Raw genomic sequence first — 26,886 nt, 5'->3', positions numbered from 1 at the left:
AATATCAGTAAATGTTAGAAGGAGAATCAATTGAAAGTCCTTTCATTTGTCCTTGGACAATCACAGAAATGCTCTGAATGGCAGATATTCGTCATATTCATAGCTAAAATTTGAGGTTGATGGAGTGTCAAAAGCAGAAATAAACTGCAGTTTTAGTGGAGGAGAGATAGAAGAAACCAATTAAAGCGGTGAGGGTGGGGGGTGGATGTGGAATAGAAGCCTGAAAGAGCGGTAAAGCATCTTAGAGCTTGGGGGTGACGCTCTCTAAAATATGTTCAGGTCATGTTTCGCTCCAAAATCAAAATAAAAAAAATCTTTGCATTAGGAAAAGAAAATAAATGAGATTTTTTCACAATGTACTTAGTTTTCATAAAAAGGTTGCAAAACAACTTAATGTTAATAGAATAGGTTTCATTTTCTTGAAGCAAAATATTATGTCTTATTTCTTTCTTTTTGATTTTGGGGTGAAATGTATAACTGGGACAAATTTCATGAGATTTGCACAGAAACGAGAGAGAACAGGAAGACAGGGTAAGACAAAGACAAATGAAAGTGATGGACAGACGGACTGAAGTGAGGACATGCGGTTCTTCTGTGGGTGTTTCTTTGTGCAGAATGCAGCTTAGAATTTAACGAGGCTAATCCGTTACGGGCAGACTGCCATAGACCTAACATAACACATGTCTCCAAACCAAACCCAACTGAACCACCAGCACACACACTCGCTAGCAGCAAACCCCCACTCCCCTCCTGGGATGCCACATGCTGAAGGACAGTGGTTTCCAGTGTGTCTTTAATCAATAGTGAGTCAATAGTGGCATCTTGGTCATGTATAATTAAAGAGCTTGGCTTAATACGACTTTTCATTAGAAGGATATATTGGACTGCAAGCATGGTTTTCCGCAAATTACACAAACAGGGCATGGGTGTCACTTGGTCTTAAAAAGTGGTAGGGACAATTATGCTGGGGACAAGCTTTGATGTGTATGATCTTTCATTGTTTTGATAAATAAATGGTCTATGTGAGGTGTTGAGGTACAGGTTAGGTCTGTAGTAGAGCGTTTACAAATTTTTAAGGCCACATCCACACAATTCATAATTTATTCCAAATGCATTCATCTCACTATGTTTACACCTCTCATCCACTCTAGAACAATGTTGTCCTGATAAAAGAATGTTTCGAAAATGCATTCAATTACCGCATTACCTTCAGATGTTTTTGTGCCACTTATGATTTCTTATTATATTTATGTGAATCCATTCTTTAAAGATGTTTAGCAGATGTGTACACTATTACAACGCTTATATTTGAACACAATGCTATTTCACAGATGTCTTGCAGATATACTGTAAGTATTATACATTTCACACATTGATAGTGACCACGAGGAGATCTGCATTGGAATTCACAGGTCAGTACGTAAATAAAACAACATAACAGCTTCTGATTACACCCTTTATCTGAAACATGCACACATATAAACAAACACTGAGAGAAATGGAGACAGTAATGTGTGGCACACAACAACACTGGCACGCCCTGGGCGAGCATGTCTCTTGGTATTAGCAGAGCGCAGCAAGGCCATGCATTCTCTCTATTACACAGTTCTCAGGCCTGTAATTAAGTGGGACATGACAAAACAGCCGGCAGCCAGAGGGGAGACTGACCTGGAAACCTTGCTTTGTCCAACCCGGATGATGCAAGCGTCCCTTATCAAATGAAAAAACACGATGCTTTAGTTCATTGTTTCGAGCAGTGTAGCTGATGCAAGGCAACATGACTTACATGATTCTGAATGTCTTTAGATAAAATATAAAGGATTGTGGAGCAGTAATGTTAAGAAATATACAGAAAAGGGAGACAAGAGGTTGAGAAATGGCATCCGGTGAAGGAATACAGTTGTTTATAATAGCCCAATCCATCACGGTGTTGAAAAGACACCCCCTGCTTTATTTCTCATTCTATTATGCGAGGATGAAGAGATTATGCAGCCATTTTTGTTCAGAAAATAGTAATTGGGAAAAAGAGGTAAAATCAATAGTCAATGCCATAGATAAATCCTTGTCAAAGGCCACAATGTAAAGAGATCTCCTAGGTCTGCATAGCATGGTGAAGTCTTTTTTTAATCTAGTAGTCTCATCTCTCCACTTAGGCCTACAGTCAATATGCTCTATTTGGTGATATGTTTTTATACATTTTCAATTCAATGAATTTCAATAACAATTATTATTGTTATAGCAACAGTTTCTGATATAACCTCCAAGCAGTTCAAAAGAACATTAAAAGAGATTTGTAAAAAGGTTGCACATTACAATAAGGTTGTATTCATTAACACTATTTAACTAAAGTAAATAACAATGAACAATTAATTTTTTTCAGCCATTTTTAAACTTGGTTATTGTTAATTTCAACATATGCTAATACAATAAAACAGACATGAAATAACCATGAACAATTTTATTTTATAAATTCACAATAACCAACATTAATACTAAAAGATGTAAAAATATTTTGTTCATTGTTAGTTCATATCTAACAAATAAAGTGCTACATATAAAGTATATATATATATATATATATACACATATATACACTTTGTCAAATTAACCACTATTCAGTAACGATACTGGTTTAGTACAAAATTTGTTTGTGCTTCATTTCAGGTCAAACATGAATGAAAGTATCCATAAGCGAGTCAGATGTTAATTTAGTGGCAAGGATTCTGTGAGTTTAAATTAGTGAAAGATTAATTAAATGGATTCAAAACAATAACGTGTAAAGCTTATTTTGCGATTCATAACTAATCATCATTTCCTTTGCTGGGGTGCTGTAGAATGTAGATTTGCTACAATAAATACAGCTTAATGCACATTCAAATTATTAGAAATGTCATTCAACACCATATATTTTCATATTTGAAAGTACATCTGCTGCTGATCTGTTTAGTATGATATAATATTTGTTAGTGACTTATTAAAGTTATTATAAAAAACTTCCCCTATAAAACAAGTCAACATTTTCAATACATTCAAGCCAATCTTTTTTTCCTTTTTGTAAATCTCTGGTTGAAAAACACAAAATCTGTAAAATCATTAAGTAGGAACTTACAAGTAAAGTGTATAATTTTTTGCACCACTAGCAGGGAGAAAAATGGAATTGAAAAAAACTAAAATAAATGTTTGGCCCCAATCCCCATCTTTCATTGGTGAGACATATACAGTATAGTTAGTCCCACCCCAACCTCACGCCAGTGGTTGAGCTAAAACAAACAGCAATATTTTGATAGTTTTGATGTTTGCAAATTTATAATTGGCTTGCTTATAGCTGTCTATGCACATGAAACTTGAGTAAGAGAAAGAATTTCAATTGAAAATTCATATTTGTTTTCATTAAAATTATTTTGACGCAACCCATGCACAATACGCTACGTTCGAAACACATTTTTATTCCGTAATGTTTTATATTTTTTGTAAAATGGGATATCCATTGAGAAAAAAAGAAGTAGAGTGGGACCACTGATCTATAATTACTGAGTGGGACTTGATTTAATCCATCAGGAATTAATGACCATGTTTACATGGACACCAGAATGTGGCTGATTGTAAGAAAGGAGCTTATTGCGAGAAAGTGGGTTATTACGAGAAAACAGCATTCCCGTGTACATGCACTGTATAAGCGGTGTACTCTTTAGTCCAGTATACATGTGGCTCCATCAGAAAGCAGTTTTTCCAACAGCAACATAAATTTCCTACAATGCTTGTGTAAATAACACACATAGCATCTGAGGAAGACTATTTTACACTCTGTTGATTCACTTTATTTCCAGATATTCCAGAGTTGTTGCTGCATTTGTTTCTTCGCAACCTGCAGCTGAATTGCGATGCTGTAGTGGGGGTTTCCCTCATACATAAATCTCTGGGATTACCACAAGGCAGAAGCGCATACGCTAACCCGAGGGACAGTCACTACTTTACATTTGTGCGTATAAATGGGTATAGTTTATAGTGTGTGATTTTCCATCTGTACTCCCAGAAATGTTGAATTCTTTCCACTGTGTTGACATGTTGATCATCCTATGACGTTAGCTATTGTTTTCAGAAGTGCATGTAAATGTGGTCACTCATGACAAGTGAGCGCAACATACCAGAATGGAGCAAGGTGACTGGAGGGGCTGTTAAAAAAATCAGTGCTTTGCTGACAGTTTCAGAGGCAGAGCACATAATGATATTTGAATGAAAGACAACCAAGACATTTGTAATTTTCTTTAAATAACAAGCACTAATGAACTATGCACTGTAAGACAAGGAACGTGTTTTAAGAAACTAAAGAGAGTATATTTTTATTTCATGTTTACTTCAACAAGATTTTAGCCAGCGAGATACTGAGAACATGGAGAGGTGATAGACCTTATCTGAACTATGCCGCATAAACTTCCAGGACCTTTGCAACTTCTATATCCTGGCAGGATGGACAGACAAGTCTGGGAAAATGACCTTAATTTACTCTGACTGGCAGAATCATACTGGTACAGATGCTGCCGAAGCATTCAAAAAGTAGTGTGTGTGTATGTCATATCCAGCTCACATACCTTGATGCCATGAAGCTGATGGTCTCTATCCTTGGATAATACAGTATGCTGGTCTAATGAAACATAAAATCTCTGGAAAACCAAGGCCATAACACTACAGCAATGTTGGCAGTGAGCTGGAGAGAAATCTTTGGTGTTGTTGCTATGTTACCTGTAGGCCTTTAAAGTGACTCAACACATTTCCATGTAAGAGAAAGTGCTCTTAAGATTCTGTCCAGGAAAATGAGAATACTTAGCCATAGGAAAGAAAAACTTTGAAATGAAAATGTTGAGAGACACCGCTTAAGATGTATTTTTACAATGGCAAAGTTAGTTGTCAGCACTCCCTTTTAAATGACAAATAGTCTCAAATGCAAATGTGATATCATCCCAACTCTTCTACTCTACCATCCGCTGTGAGCTAAGTTGATCTGTGTGCAATGCTACAAACTTGTAGACAAGCCGCATACTCTGACCTGAGGCTGTGAAACAAGCTGCTGTTTGTTAGGTCAATGTATTGGAGTCAGCTTGCTGCTGACTGGTTCTTCCACATCAATAAAACATATGGCACCAGCAGCCTGGAGCCTGATATTTCTTCTCTTTAAACACCCAAACAACTCAAGTTGGTCCTATGCAGGGAGCCGAATGTTTCGCAAGCTATCTCTTGCAAATTATACAGCAGCAAGACCATTTATCCTGCGAGTAATCCAATTCACTCTTCACTCCATGATCTCAATTCATTGGGGAGAAAGATGACTCAAACATTTTAGCACTGCAATAAGTGACTCTAAACAATCTTAATGGAGATGAAAAGAGTAGCTAAACGTTCAGTAAATAATGTGATAAATTTAAGAAGATGTACCCAGGAAAAATGCAAACCACGATGTTACACGGTGTAAATAGGACAAGAGGAAATCTGTTAATCAACCTGATTTGCGGTTATGACGTGTAATACTAAAATCGAAATTTTCCGTAAACTCTATTGCAATTGATCATGCAAATGCCACACCAGCAACAACGATTTGACAACTATCAGTATGATATGATGAATATGATATGATGGATTGAAAGTGTTGGATAAACCAAAATATTCAATAATTCAAATTGATAGCTGCAATTGAAAAATATAATGTTCGAATCAAGATGTTTCACTTTGCAAACAGGCAAGAGGAAATCTTTAAATAAACTCAATTAGTCATGATTGTGTGCATTGCAAAAAAAATTACATTTTAAAGTACAGTAATCACTTTTGCATCACGTGTTTAAAAAAACAATTATAAATGCCATACATGCAAGAAAGTATTGACAGCTGTCAAAATTATATGATGTACAGTATGTGAAATGATGGATTCAATTGGATGGATAAACAAATTATATTTAATTCATAAATGTATCAAATAAACTAATAGATAAACATGTAAAGCTGCAGTTGAAAAATGTAGCATGCAAATCAGGATGTTACACTTTTTAAACATAAGAGGCCATTTTTTAATCTCTTTTAATTAGTCGCGAAGGCATGCAATGCACAAATTTGATCACCGCAATCAATTATAAAAGCCACACCAGCATGAACGTGTCAACAGCTGTCAATATGCTATGATGAATATGACATCATGGATGTATAAGATAAAGAAAAATATATATATTTAATTAATCAAATAATTAATTGGCAAGTTTGCAGTACGAGTCAAAGGCTTATCAAATAACAAATGAATTGATCAAACTGAAAGCTGCAATTTAAAAATGTAACACACAAATATTATACTTTGTAAACAGACAAGAGGACATCTGTTAATTAACTCAATTAGACATGAAAGCGTGCCATGCACATACTCAACAGTCTTGTAAGTTTTTATGTCATGATTAAAAATAAAAATTATTAACACCACATTGCCTGTTGGATGTATTGACAGCTGTCATTATTGCATGATGGATATCATATGATGGGTATGAAGGTATTGGATAGACAAAAAATTATATTTAATTGATCAACAATTAAAAAAATAGTTCAAATTAAAAGATGCAATTGAAAAATGTAATGTGAAAATCAAGATGCAACACAGTAGAGGAGATCTGTAAATTAACTAGTTGTGATGGTAAATGGTCTGCACTTATATAGCACCTTTTTAACCTTAGTGGTATTCAAAGCGCTTTACACAGCATCTCATTCACCCATTCACACACACATTCATACACCAATGACGGCAGAGCGGCTATGCAAGGTGCTAGCCTGCCATTGGGAGCAACTTGGGGTTCAGTGTCTTGCCCAAGGACACTTCGGCCAGTGAAATCGTGTGGGCCGGGAATCGAACCACCAACCCTGTGATTAGTGGACAACCTGTTCTACCACCTGAGCCACAGCCGCCCCATGATGGGTGTGCAATGCACAAACTGTTTGCAACTGTTTTACGCCATGATTATAAATGTAAAATGATAAACACCACATCGGCAAGGGTATGTTGACAGCTGTCAGTATAATAGATATGATATTTACAAGGTGTTTGATAAACAAAACATATTTAATTGATCAAAGATTTTGGAAACATATCAAATTGAAAGCAGCAATTGAAAAATTAAATGCGCAAATCAAGATGTTACACTGCGTAAATCAGACAAGAGGAGATCTGTTTATTAACTCAAATAGCCATGATGGCCCGCAAAGCACACAATCATAATTTACCTGTAAACATACTTAAAATGATCATGCCATGATTAAAAACAACATCAATTATAAATAGCACACAAGCAAGGGCACATTGACAGCAATTAAACCAAAACATTTAAACGATCTAGTACACTATAAGAAAAGAAATGGAAAAACCCCATGAACATGTGTTGGTGATGCTCAACTGGATCTTCATGAAAATATAATGATCTCAGTATGCATCCAGCAAAATGCAAATCAATACACTCAAAATCAATGTACAGTACAGAACATACAGTATGCAAACACTTGAACAGGTATGTAAGCATCTCCACCTTACCTGTCATTCTCTGCGCTTTTGAAGCCAGGCAAGATGTTCCTGAAGCTGCTGTGACGGTCGAGCTTCGGCTGGCTTTTGGTGCGTTTGATGGAACCCTTCAATCTGCGGCTCAAGAAGCCCTGGATGTAAAGCCAGACCAGAAGACAGTATTACACTCACAGACCTCACTTGTGGCTACACAACTGGAGCAGCTGCATATAAAGCCAATGCTCTGTTTTTCGGTTGTTCCTTTTTTCCTTCATCTATCTATCTGTCTCGCTCTCCTCTCATCCGTAGCGTTTGGTTAAGCCGTGCATAGCTGTGTGATTGGCGCGGCACACACATCTGCTCATGGCGCGCTGGGCTGAAGTAGCTACGCTGATGTGATACTCCCCTCAAAGCCGCTGTTACCATGGAAACTGTTGGCTGGCATGGAAAGGGGGGAAAAATAATGGTGCACTGCAAGTTCATAGGAGGAGAGCTGAGCTTGTGCTTTTGAGAAGCTGTAAAGATGAAAAGGACCTGAATTTTTCTTGAAAGACGAAAGTCTAAGTGAGATGTTTGAAGCATTTGAAGAGGAAAGAAAAAAGAGAGGGAAATAGCACACAAAAACATTTCTCAGAGGGCTTTAGACACAATTAGGGGGTGGGTTAATCGTGGTGTTTAGGATCTGAATCAAGGCCCTGTGCATGAATGAAATGAATGGCTGATTGACCTTAACAGACCACTTAATGCTTGTTGTTGCACAACTAACGATTAAGGGGCTAAAAGGAACAAACAAAGGCATAAAGAAGGGGTTGAACGCCGCTGTAAAGCTGCTGATCCCCAGCATGGGATGCTAGTGTGCTTGTGTTCCAAGAAGGCATCTTAACTAGGTTAATGCTTGGTCAACCATCAAGACACAATTGTAAACCTCAACTCCCAAAATCAAAGTACAAAACATACTATACTGTATGCAAACACACACAAAAAACAGGTATGTAAACGTCATTCTCTGTGCTTTTGAAGCCTGACAAAATGGTTGAAAAGAACATTGCTTTTGCGCAAAATGTACTCAAAAGGTTAAGTTAACAATCAGGCTAGCTTATTGACCAAATTCAGTCTGGCCATCAATACATCTGTCTATAGTTTCCAGATAAGTATCGTTGGATGAGATGGTAACATAGTCTTATTTCCTAGAGATGTTCACTTCATAGTGCTCCACCGGTCAGTTGTAAGACATCTTATCAAAACAATTTCAAAGCATACTTTTACCCTTGGGTGTAATCAAAATTTTACAGAACATCCTTTCTGTGACTTTTTCAGTTTGTCTAACTTCCAAGTAGAATTATTCATCGAGCCTGTCAGAGTGAAGGAAGGAGTTGTTTGATGCTGCTGTTGTTTGGAACAGACGTGCAACTGGGTGTTGCAGCTCCAGTCTGGGTCAGTCCAATCAGACAGCAGTCTGCAAAGTTCAACTCTTGTAGCAATGTGTACTTGAGTTGTGCTGTGTTTTCACATCTTATAAAAGTCGGAGATGTCTTTAGGACATGTCTTTTAGTTTGTCTGTAGCATGTACATTTGAATGTTTTCATTGTACTCATAATAATTCTGCAATTACAGATACATCTGAATCAGTGTCTCTTATGCTGTTTTCTGTTTTATCCCTGCAAAACCTCCGCCCCTGATAACATATTACATTAAAATACCATTCGTTATAACAAAACTCTTGTGAATGTGTATCTTTAACTACATGCTGCTATATAAACCATTAAGTGAGTGTGTCAGATGTTATTTCAGATGTTAACGTTTTGACTGATTATTAAAAGAACAGGCTCATAAAAAAAAACTGTTCAAGGAACGAAAATGAAAATTAACAAATTAGAGCAGCACGTCCTAGAAAACAGAACAAAGTCCCATTCTATTGTTATGGAGTGAAACTTTATTTTTAAATGCTGATAACAGGTTAAAAAAATTTTTGTAATGAAACTAAAGACCAAATGGTTAATCGCATTTTTGGAATTACACTACTTCCTATTGCCCAAAATGGGGTTTCACTCATTTTAGTAGAACTGACATTTTCAAAGTCTGCACTGAATTATTGTTACTTTATATATTATGCATTAATTCAAATTTGATGCTGACGAGTTTTGACTGAAATGCAGAACTGTAATTAAACAATTATTAAATAAATACAATAAAATAATTAAACTATTATTAAATAAATAAAATACAATAATTTGGCCCACATAAGATTATGTTTAGTCCAAACGTGCCCATGCAGAATGTGTGCAGAAGAGAGAAATTTTGGGCTAATAATTGATTTTAGATGGCCAGATGTATATTTGAAATATTTTGGGGGGATACATTTAATATTAAGAATACATTTATTAGAAAATAAGTTACACATTATAAGCTACTATATACTATGCTTGTTATAATTTCTATGCTGATAATTCCCCACATGGGAATTATGTTTTATTTATTTTTTTATTATTTTCACTTATTTTGGTTAAGGCAAGTCCCTTATTTTGAGCTTGTTTTTCCAGACCATGTCCCTTGATTCTTTTACCAGATCTGGGAAAACTGCAACTGGTATATCACCCAACCTTGGCACAGAGTATTGTCATTTTAAAAAGAACGTTATTAATGGTTCTAGTATTTCAATCTAACCAGTTACCAATTGGAAAGGAGGCAGTGGAATGCCGGAGTGGAAACAACAAAAAAAATACAGTTTCTGCTCAGAACGAACCAAAATGATACATTTTTAATCTCTGCATAAGAGTCATTTGTTCATGATTCTGACTACAACATTCTGTATGCTTGTTGTTGATTCCAGTCAGAGAAGACATCTCAACAGAATGTGCTGTCTCAGTCTGTTTATTGTCTTTGCATTATTACGAAGTCCAGTCTTATTATCTCATCACATTCAACTCAGAATGGAAACTCACAGCACAGGTAAAATACAGCTTCTTTAGCCATGGCGTTGTAGATTAAGTTAACAGCTTAGTACCGCCACTAAATTATGGAGCATAAAACAATAGTGGACTATTAAAATGTTAAAGTTTGAGTCAGATCAACTGTTTTTGTATTTTTCAATATATTCATTGGACATTTTTTGGTGTTTGAGTATAACACACTATTTCAGCCCTTACTAGCTAACGTGCAGTGATGTTGGCATCTCGTCTCTGTAATAATCTCTGTCAGTTGTCAACAGACTGAAGGACACACAGATTCCTTTTACATCTATTGTGTGCATGTACTGAATACTTCTAATGCTTTGCTGCTGAGCCTGCATACCCCACCCTCATCTCATCACCCCTCTTCACCCCCTTCTCCTGTCATATTTATGCTTGGCCTCTCTCTGCCCTCTTGTGTCCATGCCTGTGAGTTTGTGTCTGACAACTTTAATTGTGTGCCTGTTTGTTTGTACATGCTGACAATGCCAGACACTGCGTGATATCTTTTTAGGCAGATACAAAAAGATTTTAAAGCCCCATCTGGTTTTATACACCTTGAGCCTTTCTTTGTAAGATAGCAGAAGAGTAAGCCCTGTCATGTCCCCCAAAAAACACTATTAGTCAGTTGGATTATAAGACTCACTTCAGTGCTAATGACAAAGCAGATCTTGGGCTCTGTTCCAAAATCTAATGAGCTGCCTATATAGACAGCATTTTAAGGCATCATAGGTGCCATCCCGACATGAAAGCACTGACTAAGATCCGCTAGAAGCAAAATTGTAAGGCAACACCACATGTATCGTTCGTGGAAAAGGCAGTCCAAGAGATGAGGTCAGTGAAACTCTCAAGATGGCGGACGAAGTGAGAGAATTGTAGATTAAACATAATTCTATTTTATTCACTATTGAAAAGTAGTGATAAAATATCTTAATCTAATAAAAATGTACAATTTTACCCAATATTTGTGTGTGCTATGTGTTTTTATGCTCAGTAGATTATCACTTTGTTATTTTAGCAATATGCTAGTGGCATAAAAAAAGTGTTTAAAAATATTATAATTAATTTAAAAAATACAATAATTATAAAAACAATTAAAATAATAACAATGCTACTACTACTACTACTACTAATAATAATAATATTGTTTTAATAAAATATTTTATGATTATATTAAAATATATTTTAATAAAAAAGATTTTTTAAAGTTTTTAAAAGCAAGTAGCATATATAAAAATAAGAGAAAAATACTTGGACACTTTCAGGTTGTCAAACATTAGTGGAACATGTCTGTACATACTGTCATGCACAGTGGTTGCTCTGCTAGGACACCTGTGTAAACTTGAGGGGAACTGACTTCATACTTACATTACAAATCACCTTGAGACCAGTTCAAAACATCTTCTCCATAAGTCCCACTACACCACAATCCCCGAAGTTGTGTCTCGACAAATAACAAGCCAGTCCGGTCATAGCCAGTGGAATGAAGACTATTCCTTTCTCATCCTAAATGTGCCAATGGACCAAGTTTACAAGAAAAAAAAAAACCATCCTGGAAATTATTTTCATCTTAAATGAGATGTCTTCAAGAGGCCCTTTATGCCAAACCTGCCAGATGTCTCCTTATCAAGACCTCTTGATTACTCTGAAAACAGATTCTTTGTAGAGGGGTGCCAAGAGTGTTCAGTCTTCCATGAATGCACTTACAACAGCATAACAGCCGTTATCCAACATGGGAAAGATGCTCTGTATCTCGACTCGGTTAAAAACTAAACAAGACTTAAGACTCATGACTCACGGCTTCAGCAAGCATCTACAGTAAATCTCTTTGAGCATCTGCTAAACAATACATCAAATGTCATTATCTGTTGCTCGCAGCCAGACAGTCTAGCCTGAGCCATAACACAGAGTAGTGCACACTCTGAAGCAGCTTTCTCTGCAAGAGAAACGGGGCCTGTGGGAAAATCCGTAACCCTCGGTTCCTAACGATCGTGGTTGCATACATCACCGGGGCTAGATATTGGATTTCTCCCAGGGATCTCAAAGTGGCCGGCACAGTGTGAGGGCCTTCCTCCTGCTGTTCTGACCAGCTCAGGATCCTGTTCAATTAGCATGGTTCCCAGTACCAGAGCTGTGCATAGTCAGAAACAGCAGGGCTCTTTTGGGCCCCACAGTCTCCTCCCTTCTCCCTCCCCTATAATTAACAGTCCCAGATACAGAAATTTAATCAAAGGACAAATGCAACATTTCAAACTGAATTATTCATTATTTTAGTGGATGACCTGTATTAAAGGAGCTTCAGATATTCATTCAAAAGTTTAAACCTTTGTTTTAGCACAGTGGTTGGACTGACAGATAAGGGGTGGTGCTTCACTGCTGTCCGGAACACTTACAGGACAGATTAGCATTTACACATCAAATGCGATGCAGTCTTATAAATTTTTTTACATATTCTATGCAATTTTTGTGATCGGATCACAAAACGTTTTAGACCCTAGTTAGACCTGTGTTCAGCCACATGTGATCGGATCACCAAAAACGCATCTTAAAACCAGGCTCATTGTTAAACGCAATCTTTAGTTAATGGCTATGTTTATGCAAGCGGCTCCTGATGCTGCTTTGGTTCTGTGTAAATTAAATGTAGCTTCAGAGCAGCTTCTGTGCCATCCTTGCAGTGTAAAGATGGCTTAAATTTGTTGAGCCAACATAAACAGAATGAGCAGGTGTCCCCAAACCTTTGACTGGTAGTGTACATACCAGACTCTGTACTAAATAGTAGATATCTGAACATTTCAGTGCATTTTGTTGGAGAGGCATGGCCCATTTGTTAATTAATCTCCTATATTCCATCAAGCATGTCTTTGACTTAGATATTATTAACAAAAGTTCTAATATTTACAGCAACTCAAAAGAAAATTAGCCTGCCTCAGTAAATTACACTTACACATATGAGCTGCACTGTCGCCATAGTAACCAGTCCCGATTGAGTTGTACGCCTGGTTAAGTGACAGCTGTACATTAATAGGGCTAGGAGACAATCCTATACAATACCTCATCAACTCTGAGGCACACTTCACTTTGAGTGACATGAGAGGGTATTTTGGCATCGCAGGAAGGCCTGAAACCAGCGCAGGGATGCGTGGGCATTGGTACTGCCAGCTGCGCCTGTGGCATTTCCACATAGTGGCTAAATGCAGCAAGATTCTCATCCCATCTGTCTCATTTACAGCATCAGCCAGGACAGATTGCATCTCCTCCACGGACTGCTCCCATTAGATGCCCATTCAGGTCTATAAACCGATGGCTCAACTCTATCAGGGTGCCTAATCCTTCTCTCCTCTCTGGCTGATCCAAGGCTTCAGGAGCAGCTGTGGCCGGGTTGCTCACTTATCTGTGAAGAGAGTCATTAGGTGTGGTGCTTCTCGCCCTTGGCAGGAAGTGCATACTGCACTACAGCAGCAGTGAACCAACAACCTGCTACCTCCCTTTAGGGTGTGTAATGACACCAGCATTATCCGACAAGCAACAACTGCTGGGATTAACCTCTTAACAGAGTTCAGTGAACTGCAGGCAGGAGTAAGTAAGTAATGTAAAGTTTATTTATATAGCACTTTTTGCAGATATACATCACAAAGTGCTTCACAGAAATATTAAAATGCATTAAAACAAAACAAAAATCAAAACTTAAATCACAATAAAGGAATCATGAGAACAGCCCCCAATTTATCTGACCCTCCAAAGAATGTTGATAAAATTGCGCTACAGTCTAAACATCTGAGCGCTCCCTGTGCAAAACTCAGTGGTGAGTTTAACAACACTCAGCGGCACGTAAAAAAGCATCAGCGGAGCACACATGTTTAAGCTTGTCCGGGCTTGTTACACTGCTCTTTAAAACATGAACCAGCTACTTTTAGGTGAGCACATTTTATCGCATCTAATTCAATCAAAATGCAAATTACTTAGCAGGTGGTCAAAACTACAGACTAAAAAAACTTCCCGGCTGTTACAGAAGTGATGTCAGCTCATTTGCACAACCTTTTTCAACTGAAGATAAATCGATGATGAAAATACACATAAACGTTTGCTTTTATTCTCCATTCTTCAAGTGTTAAATGGGTGTGTCTCATCTGTTCAAATGCTCTTTTTTCATAAACAATAACCAATTTTTATATTCAAAGTAATGTTAATCGAAAACCTACTTGGTATTTGAGTGTGTTAGGTCAATTTTGTTCTTTGGCCAGATATTAAAAAGGAATTTATGGTCAGACCTTAAAAAACTATTAATTAAATACCCTTGACTATTTTAATGTAAACAAACCCATATTATTAACAGTGTTTTGTGTTCATGCTACTATGTTAGTTACAATGAAAGTTGCTAGGTAAGAAAAATATGAAAAAATGTGTGGCCCCATTAAGTTTTCATCTGGATAATCTAGACCACGAAGAAAGTGAGCCCTGTCATATAGTAACCCCAAAATGTATTTATTTATTTTTAAATAAACATATGTTGTGAACAAAAGCGGTCTCCGAGTATCATTTCCCCCAAAAAATAAATGTATAAATAAAAATTAATAATCAATTTTAATCCTAACACGGAGAGTACCTGCACTTTTTTTTCTTCCACTTCAAGCACTGAGTACTGGGCATTTATACAGTATGTTGTCAAATGTGGTGGGTGGTTTGCCTAGTTTGGGTACCTTACAAAACATCACGTTCTTACTCAATATTTTTGTCTTGTTTTCCAATTTAAAAAAATCTAAACATCCATTAAACAAGATACATATACTTAATTTATAAGTTTTTTTTTTTTTTTATAGAAATCAAACAAAATCTATTGAGGTTTATGCTTAAAACAAGAAAATAGCTTTGCCAATGGAATAAGTAATAAAAATAACCTTAATTAAAAGGGAAAGCAAGTTTATTTTCATACCCCATAGTGAAATAGATTTTATTTTTTGTGAAGCACAAACTTCACTAAATTTTGTTAGATTTCTCTCCAAACAAAACGAAATATCTTATATAATTTTTATCTCAAGTAAATGTAAACATAGATATTTCTACTGGAAAATAATATAATATTACAAAAATAATTATGATTTTAATTTATTTATATTTGTTTATTTGGAGTGCATCCAGATGACAATGACGAAAACTAAAATAAATCAGAGCAGTATAATGGCCAGGTGGGTAATGAAAATGATCTATGTTGCTCAATGGTGCTTATGTGCAGGTGGCCCGTGTTTAAGTCTGACTTGGCTTGCTTTAAGCAAAAGTTCTTGTTGAAATTCACAACTGTATGTAAGCTATTTTAAAAAAAACATTGTTAATTGAAAACGGCCAGGATACATTTGATCTTGGGAAACATTACAACGAGAAAACCTAAGCTTCAACTTTCTTTCAAATCTTTTACATAAAGCTACTAGTTTCTCATGATAGCAAAGCATGAATCAATAGAACAACACCTTTATCAGTATACTGCAATTCAGCTAATTGTAGAGTTAGTAAAATGTTGACTACAGCGTATGTTTAAATGCACATTTTGAGATACTGCAGTCATTTTATTGCTACACCAAGCTCTCAGAGATATACTGTATATAGTACATTTCTTTGGTGGTTGTGCTCCTGTTTACATCTCTGATGTTGTCATAAATTGCGTACCGTGACTTTAAAAGGTGTTGACGTCTCTGAATCCATGGTGACCGCCGTTTTGTCCGCTGTGCTGCTAGGCATGCTGCGCCGCCGGCCCATTCTGTCAGTGGGTGACTCTGAGAGAGACAGAGGGACAAATAAGAGAGTAGGCCTATTAGCACTAGCACAACCTGTGTGTAACCTGTGAATGTAAGAAGGCTGATCTAGAATTTCCCCTTTCATATTTTGAGTTGAGTTGATTGGGAAGGAGCCGCTGATCATTAAGCCAACCAACCAAATGAACACTGAAGCTTTAGGAACACTGCTTAGAAACATTCACAAAACAAATGAAAAGACTATACAAAATATTATGGTTATCCAAAATCTTAGCTGTTTTTTTATTTTTGTGACTTTTAGCATATTGCTATGTTGAAGCTAGTCTTCCAGAATGAGCACTAACATATGCAATCCAATGTAAAGTCATGACATAAATAGACGTGTTTGGTTGTGAGACGCTAAAATACAGGACAAACAGCTTCCCGTATGGATTTCATAAGGAAAACAATTTTGTTCTCTTAGTGATAGTTCACCCAAAAATGAAAATTCTCTCATTATTTACTCACCCTCATGATATCCCAGGTGTGTATGACTTTCTTTCTTCACCAGAACAGAATATCTTAGCTCAGTATGTCCTCAAAATGCAAGTGAATGGATATTTCTTTTTTGAAGCTCCAAAATCTCAGACAGTCAGCATAAACATCATCCATATGACACCAGCTATAAAATGAATGTCTTCTAAACTGATGCACATGCGTCACAGCTGGAAGAGCAGCGCTATTTACAACTGAGGAGGAACGCTGTACAGTAGCTTGGTTGATTTTGGTTTAGATCTACTCATCCTGGATGTCTCAACCAAGTGGAGAATTTGAGATTACCTCGGTATCCATGGCAACACAAATACGTCACACGAGAGACTGCTTGGACTCCTACCTCTCGTGAAGCCAGAGTGAACAGAAGTAATGGTTTATAGTTAAAAAGTACTTAAATGTTGATATTTTTCACACCAAAAGTGATCGTATTGCTTTAGAAGACATTAATTTAAATGCTGGAGTCATATCGTTGACATTTATGCTGACTGTCTGTGATTTTTGGAGCTTCAAACTAGAGTAAATAATGAGAGAATTATTACATTTTTAAAAGAGACTTTAAATACGGGACAATTCTGTATTATATGGGACTATTCTGTACAATACATCTGTTATGCAGTTGGTAGCATGTTCTGGGTATTCACTAGAGCAGGGGTGCCCACAATTTTTTGCGTGATGATCTACTTTTAAATGACCAACTCAATAAACTCAATAAGTTTCATTTAAAAAATAAAATAAAATGCTTGTTGGGACTACTGCATGTATCCCTACATGGAATTAATCTTCAAATTAATTACAAAAAATACAATAATGTTCAATGTTGACATCATCCAGTTTTAACACTAAACCCAAAACACCTACAGCACAATAGATTACAATAGCCAGGGCATTTACCTTATTCTGATGACTTGCACTGAATGGAATCAGACAGTTTTGCATAATCAGGGCAGTAGCTGCTGGTAGCTAGTCTCAAACACTGCTAGCTTTGCAATTTCACGCTCTGTTCTCAGAAGCCCTTGGAGGGCGCGAACCTAGTTGTCATGGCAACTGAATAAACAAATCTCGCCTGGTCAAAATTTACTCGTCAAGTTCAAGTCTGACAGAAACTAAAAGAAGGAAAGACATTATATCTATTTTTATTAAAATTTAATGAAAGCACATTTAAATTTTGTGCGATCTACCAGCATTGCCTTTGCGATCGACTGGTAGATCGCGATCGACGTATTGGGCACCCCTGCACTAGGGCATTTCTAGTTTGTTTTCAAAGTGCTGCGATACAATGCACTCAGGGTGTTCTGAGTGTTTTTAGTACACTGTTTTGATTGCTAATGCTCTGGGTGCTGTACCGCTGCTCCCAATACGCATATTATGCAGTCTGCATAGGGCAACAACTCCCTAGGGAGGCACCCAAAACTTCACCGGCTGCCCTTACTCGCACGCTATACGGTACTGATGGACCCAGTAGCAGTCACGGAACACAGAGTATCATCTCGCACTTTCGCCCTGCGCCTCACAACAACCTCCAACACCCTCCAACGATCCAGGATCTGCGTAGGGCAACAATTTGGCCATCAGCGGCCCTGTCTGTGTGGTTGCCATATGGTGGCCCAAATCAAAACCACCAAGTCTCCTTGATATTGTGGTTCTTAATCAATTTTACGCTCTCAGCCACAAGACTCTGTCATACTTAGCTAGCTGGCTGAATCTCTTCCTGAATCAGACTGTATGAAGCTTGGCATTCGCCACACGCCTGTATCTCTGTCTGCCTGATTGATGGAGGGAAGGAGGGAACAAGTGTTTGAACAGAAAACAAATGAGAGTGAAGGCAGCCATCAAGAAAGACAAGATCTATGAAATTAATCCTACAGTTTCTCTCTTTGCACTGTTTGAATCATCTGAAACTAGTGTAGGATGGGTTGCAGTGCATAGCTGCAAAGATGCATCACTGACAAGATGTGGAGCCTTATTTCTGGAGCTCTTTCTGGCAGCAGTTTTTCTAGTGCTTGAATCGGTTATTTGAATAGAAACAGTCTCGCACTGCAGAGAGGATCAAATTAAGGCAGGGTTTTGGGGGTATACGGTTTCCTTATTAACAAAGGCCTACCACGTTTCAGTTCCTTATGCCTATTTGTGCCACAGATGTCAGTTAGCACTTTTTTCTCATCACTTTATGAAGCAGCATCTCTATTTCTTTTCCACTACTTGCTATTTGTTCCATTAAAAAAATTACAAAACAAATGCAAACAGATGTGTTCCAGTGGCTGATATAGATCCACTGATGTAGAGCTGCAAATTTTGATTATTTAAACAAAATCTTAACTTATATTAAACCTCAAACCCAATGTATCCAAAGCCATAATGATATCACTATACCAGGTCATGCCAGATTCTTTATCCGAGAAGAATCTAAGAATACATCCACTGACTAAGAAATTGGCATGTAAGGATGAAGTTATCAAATTAAATGTCAAAGTTAATTTGAGCACTTGTGTTGGTCGACAGGAATGATTGTTTCTTCAAACCATTGTTTAACAAAAAAAAATATTATAATTTGTTCAAACATTGGCACCCAATATGCTTTTAAAACTGATGTTTAAACAATTTAGCACATTTCATTTTAATTGTCACGCCATTAATGACATTTTTCTTTATTCATTTCAGCTCTCATTTGGAAATGAGCAAATATTCCACTACACACCTGATCTCTGGATCAATACATTGCATGTTCATTTAGGAAAACATTAAAAAATCATATTAAAATATTTGAGTATAACCTAAATGTATTATTATTAGTTTCTCCCATTTTGTAATATAAAAAGCAGCCCACATAACTCTTGTTTATGACCAAACTGGATGAATGTAACCATATTTAGGACTCTAAAACAGAACTGACAACTGCAAGTGCCCATGGTGTGTTCATCTACTTCCTGTTCTGCACATCAACATCTAGGGGATCACAGATATCAATCACCCACTCAAACGATATATGGATTAAAGGATGTTGGCGTGGATCTGTATTGCCACCCAGACCTGAGTCATCATTTAGCTTTGGCTGAGCAAATCTAGACATGACCGAACAACATGGAGGAAAAATGATCAGCCGCCCACCGGAGGTATCGACATATGAAGATTCCGTCTGTGTGTGTGTGTCAGTAATTTCACTCCATTGTCGCTGGATAGATTAACAGATTGGAATGCATGGGAGGGAAACCTCAAATGCAGACTGTTGATATCACAACATTCTGATCCATATGTTCAGCATGGAAGCAAGATCACATGATCTTTAACATAAATGCAATGTTGGAAAACAAAGACACACACACACACACACACACACACACACACACACACACACACACACACACACACACACACACACACACACACACACACACACAAACACACACACGTTGGTGTGGCTATCCTTATGAAGTAATTACTAAACTATAGTAATTATGAATACACGTAGGACAAATGCTTCCACAATTTGACGCATTTCCGAGTGAAAGTAAATATTGTACAGGAAATAAAGTAGGGTGGGACTTGATATTATCCATCAGGATTTAATTGGATCAAGAAAAGTGGAAAACTGTTAAAGGAATTTGCATTGTGAGGACCAAAGAGCTGACATATTCTTCTAAAAATCTTTGTTTGTGTTCAGCAGAAGAAAGAAAGTCATTGACATCTTGGATGGCATGAGGATGAGTAAAAGAAGAGATAATTTTAATTTTTGGGCAAACTTTTCCTTTAAAGCTTCGAATGACCAATCAGAATCAAAGTGTTAGCAATAATGACTGTTATTCAGCACTGAATAACCACACAGTCTCCGTCAGTTCAGTTGTGGTGACAAACTCTGAAACCACTCTGCTCAGCATGATAAATACAATGCCATTACCAACTTACAAACTGGTAATTGGCTCAGCTATTCTTTTATCATTAAGCTGCTTGGTCACGATGGAATAAATGCATCTCAAATGGAAAAAACATTAAACAGCAATTAAAAGACGGCTCCAACATTCTTCCTCTCAGAGCCAAGTGTTTATGAAGAGTGGAGACAGAATACTTTCATATTGAGAAACAACACAAGGGGCTTAGAGGAGAAGCTACCCTCTGGCACATAGCAGCATACAGTCTGAACTCTTGACCCTTCAGCTGACATTTGTCCAGAGCAAACATGCTGACATAACAACAGAAGTTGAGTGTATATGTTGCTGTGGAAATATTCTCAATTTTCTTTCAGGAAGGACATGGTAAGAAAACGTCAGAGAAAGGGGACTGATTATCTGGTTAAGGTAATTAGTCGAGCTGTTGTTGTTTTGTCTGTTTTGGTGATCAAGTCTGTAATGCAACAGTGTGTTTTTCATAATAAGAATCTGTATAACTTAAGGGAAAAAAAAATCTAAGACATGAATCACAAGACACAAATCTTGCTCTAGCTGAAAATATAGAAATTATCAATTGATAATGGGCAAAGAATGACATTATTTTCAAATGTTGAACTTTGTTTCCAGGTGATCTTCCTAAAGGGCCATATCATGGAAAACACAAGGGTTCAAGGTTTGACTGCCTAGCATGATCCAATTGGCCCATGCTGGTATATGCCATACATACACCATACTACACATACAATCACTGATGTGATTACCTATGGCCTCGTGCCTGTGGCCGAATCACAGCAGTGCTATCGCACTCTTGCTCTTGTGATATTGCTTAATTATTTAATTTTTTTAATACAAATAATATAAGTTTAGTTCCCTTCCCAGTCCACCTAGACTATCTACTGAACCTTAGCGGCAAAAACAGCTGTTCACAAATCAAAGTTGTTACTTCAATCAAGTAGCAAAAAACAGAGAGAGGGTGGAAAATGGTTGTGTTAAACCAAATTATGACAATTGTTTGTGCAAGAAACCTTGACTGATATTATAAGCACTACAACATGTAATCTTACATAAATGAATATGGCACATACTGTATAACAAAAGTGTTCTCCACTGGGGAAAACAGACGAGTGAATAATGTTCCACCTAAGTTAATCAGTTTAGCCACAGATGTTTGGAAGACTTGTGGGCTGTTCGCCAGAGAATCATAGCTTAAATGCCTGGTGCTAGTGGCCCTATTAATCTACACTGAAGAAGATACATGGCCGAGGCATGTAAGAGATGTCTGCACCGGGGTTCCACTTTCCTCCATCTAATCTCACAGATGACTCTGTCATTCCAGGAAATTACACGAAAGTGTTACAGTCTCATTTAGCATTCAAACAGGGTGATAACTCACAGACCTGTCTCATTTTCTCTTCATCTAAATGCACATTCCTTTCTTCACGTCCACAGGACCATGATGAGTATTCACAGGCTGCTAGGTTTGGAGGCCAGGGACACAATGTCTTCAGACTTGTTTGCAAGTGATGCTCTTCTAAACTGACATTCACACATACAGTTCATTACAGCGATTTGCACTGACATGAAGTCATTTATTTTCAATGACAATTTACAGTTTCCGGTGACATAAGTGACAGTCAGCACTGGTGATGCTATGTGGGCGTGTCCAGTGATGCGACAAAGCTGAGAAAAGCTTAATTTAATGCAAATGAGAAATGATGCACAACTACCAATAGGAGTTAAGACATTTGGAGAACACGCGATCCATCTCTGTTTCGTGACCATTTGTGACATACCGTATTCTGCGATGTATATGTTTGAATGAGATATGACAGCGCCATTATGGAGTGTATCAGGAGAAGATTTATAGTGAATAATCATTTAAATTCTACTCTCCACCTCACACAAAGCTATTGTATGTCGTCAGGGAGCACATCGGGTGCAGCGCATTGCCCTTTGGACTACTTTTGTACTGAATTTTGCCAATTTGTTTTTTTATAAATTATTATGATTATATTTATCTGTGTGTTACATGTTTTATATGCTTATTAAATGGTTTTGGTTTAGGTTTAGGAGTAGGTGTTGGATTAGCAGCTGTAAAATATATATATAAATTAATATATTATAACAAAATTATTGCTAATGTACATTAATCTACTCGTTACATGTTTTTATATTGTTGAAGTGTGGTTATGTTTAGAGGTTGGGGTATTATTAAGGAATCTAAAATATCTATAAAACAGTAAAAATTTCTATTAAGCGACGGATATTAAGTCAATTTGAACAGACAATGAAAAATGTCATGACCGCATAAGAGTACTATGACACCCTCTATAACCCTGCAAAGCATTGTACTGTATTTATCCAAGACAGGAAAAAAAAATTCTATCACCCTTGCAAGTGGCACGGCAGCGACTCAATGACCAAACGTGCTGTCTGTGCCTGGCCCGGCCCAGCAGTCTGTAGTAGTACCATTTCCTCCCCAGAACTCTCCTGACTGCCCCTGACATAGTCTTCAAGTCCCACTTTCTATCGAGATCAACTTCTTTAGAACAACTTAATTCAGAAACTGCAGGAAATATATTTGCTGTAGACGCTCCAGAATCAATGCCAGAAAGGTAGATATCTCATGTTTTGCGAATTGATGCATTGTTCCTACAAGTCTGCTCGTGAAATGACTAGACAGAGTTGCAAGTCTAGAGGGGAGATCAAAAGAAAAAAAATGAGGGGGGTGGTGAAAGTTGAGGGAAAGACACAACTCCTCCCCACAAATCACCTCTATGATCTGGGTATAATACAACTATGGAGATGAGAACATTTTTATGTAACTGGTCTGCACTTATATAGTGCCTTTTTAACCTTTACAGTATTCAAAGCACTTTACACTGTGACTCATTCACCCATTCATACATGCAAGGTGCTAGCCTGCCATTGAGAGCAACTTGGGTTTCAGTGTCTTGCCCAAGGACACTTCGGCATGTGGAGTCATGTGGGCCGGGATTCAAACCACCAACCCCGCAATAAGTGGCCGACCCGCTCTACCAACTGAGCCACAGCCACCATATATCATGTAAATGAAAGAGCAGATATGTCCTGCGCTGCAAAAAAAAAAAAAAAGCACAATATAAAGATTAAAAGGGGTATTTCACCCAAATATATACATTCTGTCATTTTCTCAAACCTATGTTGTTCCAAACCTGTATGACTTTTTCTTTCTTCCATGGAGCACAAAAAAGATGTTAGGCAGAATGTTACCATTAGAACAATGTTAGAATGTAACACCATGATTTTCTTCGAAGTACCTTTGAGTATCATGTAAATACTATGGTATATGGATATAAATATGATATCTATTATATATCTATAAAAGTACTATCTGATAGCATTATGGTACCAAGGTATCGCTACAGTAGCTTGTACGTACAATAGTTATGATGAATTCTGCATACTGCCTGACATCACTGAAGACTGAACAGGAGGTTTGTCCCTTCACCCAGCCCATTTCCCAGCTTAACATCCAATACGTTGACACATTTGCTGTGCTCTTACAAGGCATTTGACCCCTATGACCTCTATGACAACACTAGCTCGTGATAGCATGAGATTTACGATCAGCAAAAGAACATCTCACCTCCCTGATGAGTCAACAACCGACCAGACAGGGATGAAAAAGATTAAAAAAAAAAAAAGATTTATGTGCACGCGTGACAGCAGAGCTAACCAATTAATCCAAATATAGGTCTGTAAATTGCCTGAAGTGTTGAATAATCCCCTGTGTTTGTGCAGATTTGTGAGGTATGAATATATAATTATATATACAGTGGATATAAAAAGTCTACACACCCCTGCTAAAATGCCAGGTTTTTGTGATGTAAAAGAATGAGACAAAGATAAATCATATCAGAACTTTTTCCACTTTTAATGTGACCTATAATGTGAACAATTCACCTTACAATAACCTGGTTGCATAAGTGTGCACACCCTCTTATAACTGGGGATGTGGCTGTGTCCAGAATTAACCAATCTCATTCAAACTCATGTTAAATAGAAGTCATTACACACCTGCCATCATTTAATGTGACTCCTGATTAATCACAAATAAAGTTCAGCTGTTCTAGTAGGATTTTCCTGACATTTTCTTAGTTGCATCTCAGAGCAAAATGGTCCGCAGAGAGCTTCCAAAGCATCAGAGGGATCTCATTGTTGAAAGATATCAGTCAGGAGAAGGGTACAAAATAATTTCCAAATCATGAAATCATGTACCATGGAACACAGTGAAGACAGTCATCATCATCAAGTGGAGAAAATATGGCACAACAGAGACATTACCAAGAACTGGACGTCCCTCCAAAATGTATGATTAGACGAGAAGAAAACTGGTCAGGAAGGCTTCCAAGAGGCCTACAGCAACATTAAAGGAACTGCAGGAATTTCTGGCAAGTACTGGCTGTGTGCTACATGTGATAACAATCTCCCATATTCTTCATATGAATGGGCTATGGGGTAGGGTGGCAAGACGGAAGCCTTTTCTTACAAAGAAAAACATCCAAGCCCGGCTGAAGTTTGCAAAAACAAACATCAAGTCTCCCAAAAGCACGTGGGAAAATGTGTTATGGTCTGATGAAACCAAGGTTGAACTTTTTGGCCATAATTCCAAAAGGTATGTTTGGCGCAAAAACAACACTGCACATCACCCAAAGAACACCATACCCACAGTGAAGCATGGTGGTGGCAGCACACCTAGGCTGTTTTTCTTCAGCTGGAACCGGGGCCTTAGTCAGGGTGGAGGGAATTATGAACAGTTCCAAATACCAGGCAATTTTGGCACAAAATCTTCAGGCGTCCGTTAGAAAGCTGAAGATGAAGAGGAAGTTCACCTTTCAGCACGACAACGACCCAAAGCACACATCCAAATCCACAAAAGCATGGATTCACCAAGAAGAAGAGTAATGTTTTGGAATGGCCCAGCCAGAGCCCAGACCTGAATCCAATTGAACATCTGTGGGGTGATCTGAAGAGGGCTGTGCACAGGAGATGTCCTCGCAATCTGACAGATTTGGAGTGCTTTTGCAAAGAAGAGTGGGCAAATATTGCCACGTCAAGATGTGCCATGCTAAAAGACTCCTACCCAAAAATACGGAGTGCTGTAATAAAATCAAAAGGTGCTTCAACAAAGTATTAGTTTAAGCGTGTGCACTTATGTCAGTTTTTTTTTTTTTTTTCAAAGATTTCAGGTGCAATTTACATAGAACTTTGCACTGCTTGTGTTTCTTGAATGAGGCACAATGTGTTGAATTGAATGTCATCCCACCTTGCTGGTTTATTTTGTTAACCTGTGCAGAATATTCACCTACAGAGAAACCCCTTTCTCAGAATACCCAGGAAAAAAGACACAGACACAATGTACAGTTTCTCTGGTTATTGTTACTATTGTTAAATCATGCTGGATGTCCTTCAGTGTAAAAAGCGAATAGAGTTGTTGTTTTTTATAAGACTGATTTCTTTCAAATTATGTGACTTTGGTGACATTTTTGCAAAATGATTTTATGTCGCTCCTTGCTTGTATCACAGCAGTTCCAAGGTGAAATGTACGCTGTGTGGGATAAACAAGTATGTTTCACCTTAAAAGTCATGTACTTTATAAAAAAATTATAGAGGTCATAAAATAAAATAGTGTGAGATATGAGGTGAAAAATTAAGCCCCTACCCCACCCCCACCTACAATAAATGTGAATAGTGAATGAGGCTGTCAATCTGCCAAACTCCTGTGTTTTTACCTAAGAGAGTAAATCCTATTTACATTTACATTTATGCATTTGGCAGACGCTTTTATCCAAAGCGACTTACAGAGCACTTATTACAGGGACAATTCCCCTGGAGCAACCTGGAGTTAAGTGCCTTGCTCAAGGACACAATGTTGGAGGCTGTGGGGATCGAACCAGCAACCTTCTGATTACAATTTATGTGCTTTAGCCCACTACATCACCACCACTCCTTATCCAAATCATATGGGTTTGGAACAACACACGGGTGAGTAAATGATGATGGAATTAAAATTGTATCTATTTACACCCATTAACAGAAGCTCTAGTGTGAGCTGCAGTTCTTAACTGAGTTTTTATTAAATAAAATCCAATATTCAGTTGAGCGGATGCAAAGCCATGCCAAGTTACCTGCTTTCAATTCACTCTGAAACCCTCTACTACTCTGCCAGCACATGAACTCTTCATACCAAAATGACTTAGTCACTAAGTCATTTAGCT

General features: G+C 37.5%; 1 protein-coding gene across 2 annotated transcripts in view; it reads right to left on the bottom strand.

Annotated features, from left to right (window-relative positions):
• The window catches only part of LOC127631287 (disabled homolog 2-interacting protein-like), a 129,936-nt gene that overhangs the window by 83,725 nt on the left and 19,325 nt on the right, over window positions 1–26,886 (bottom strand). For both annotated transcript variants that reach the window (XM_052109357.1, XM_052109358.1), the window contains exons 2-3: window positions 16,126–16,232; window positions 7,553–7,671 (exon numbers count right to left, since the gene is read on the bottom strand). In XM_052109357.1, coding sequence (XP_051965317.1) covers window positions 7,553–7,671; window positions 16,126–16,232 — 226 coding nt within the window. The remainder of the gene's footprint in view (window positions 1–7,552; window positions 7,672–16,125; window positions 16,233–26,886) is intronic.

Source organism: Xyrauchen texanus, chromosome 37 (genome assembly GCF_025860055.1).
Source record: "Xyrauchen texanus isolate HMW12.3.18 chromosome 37, RBS_HiC_50CHRs, whole genome shotgun sequence".
NCBI classification, from domain to species: domain Eukaryota; kingdom Metazoa; phylum Chordata; class Actinopteri; order Cypriniformes; family Catostomidae; genus Xyrauchen; species Xyrauchen texanus.
The sequence above is the reverse complement of the archived record's forward strand: the minus strand, read 5'-3'. Positions and strand labels throughout refer to the sequence as shown.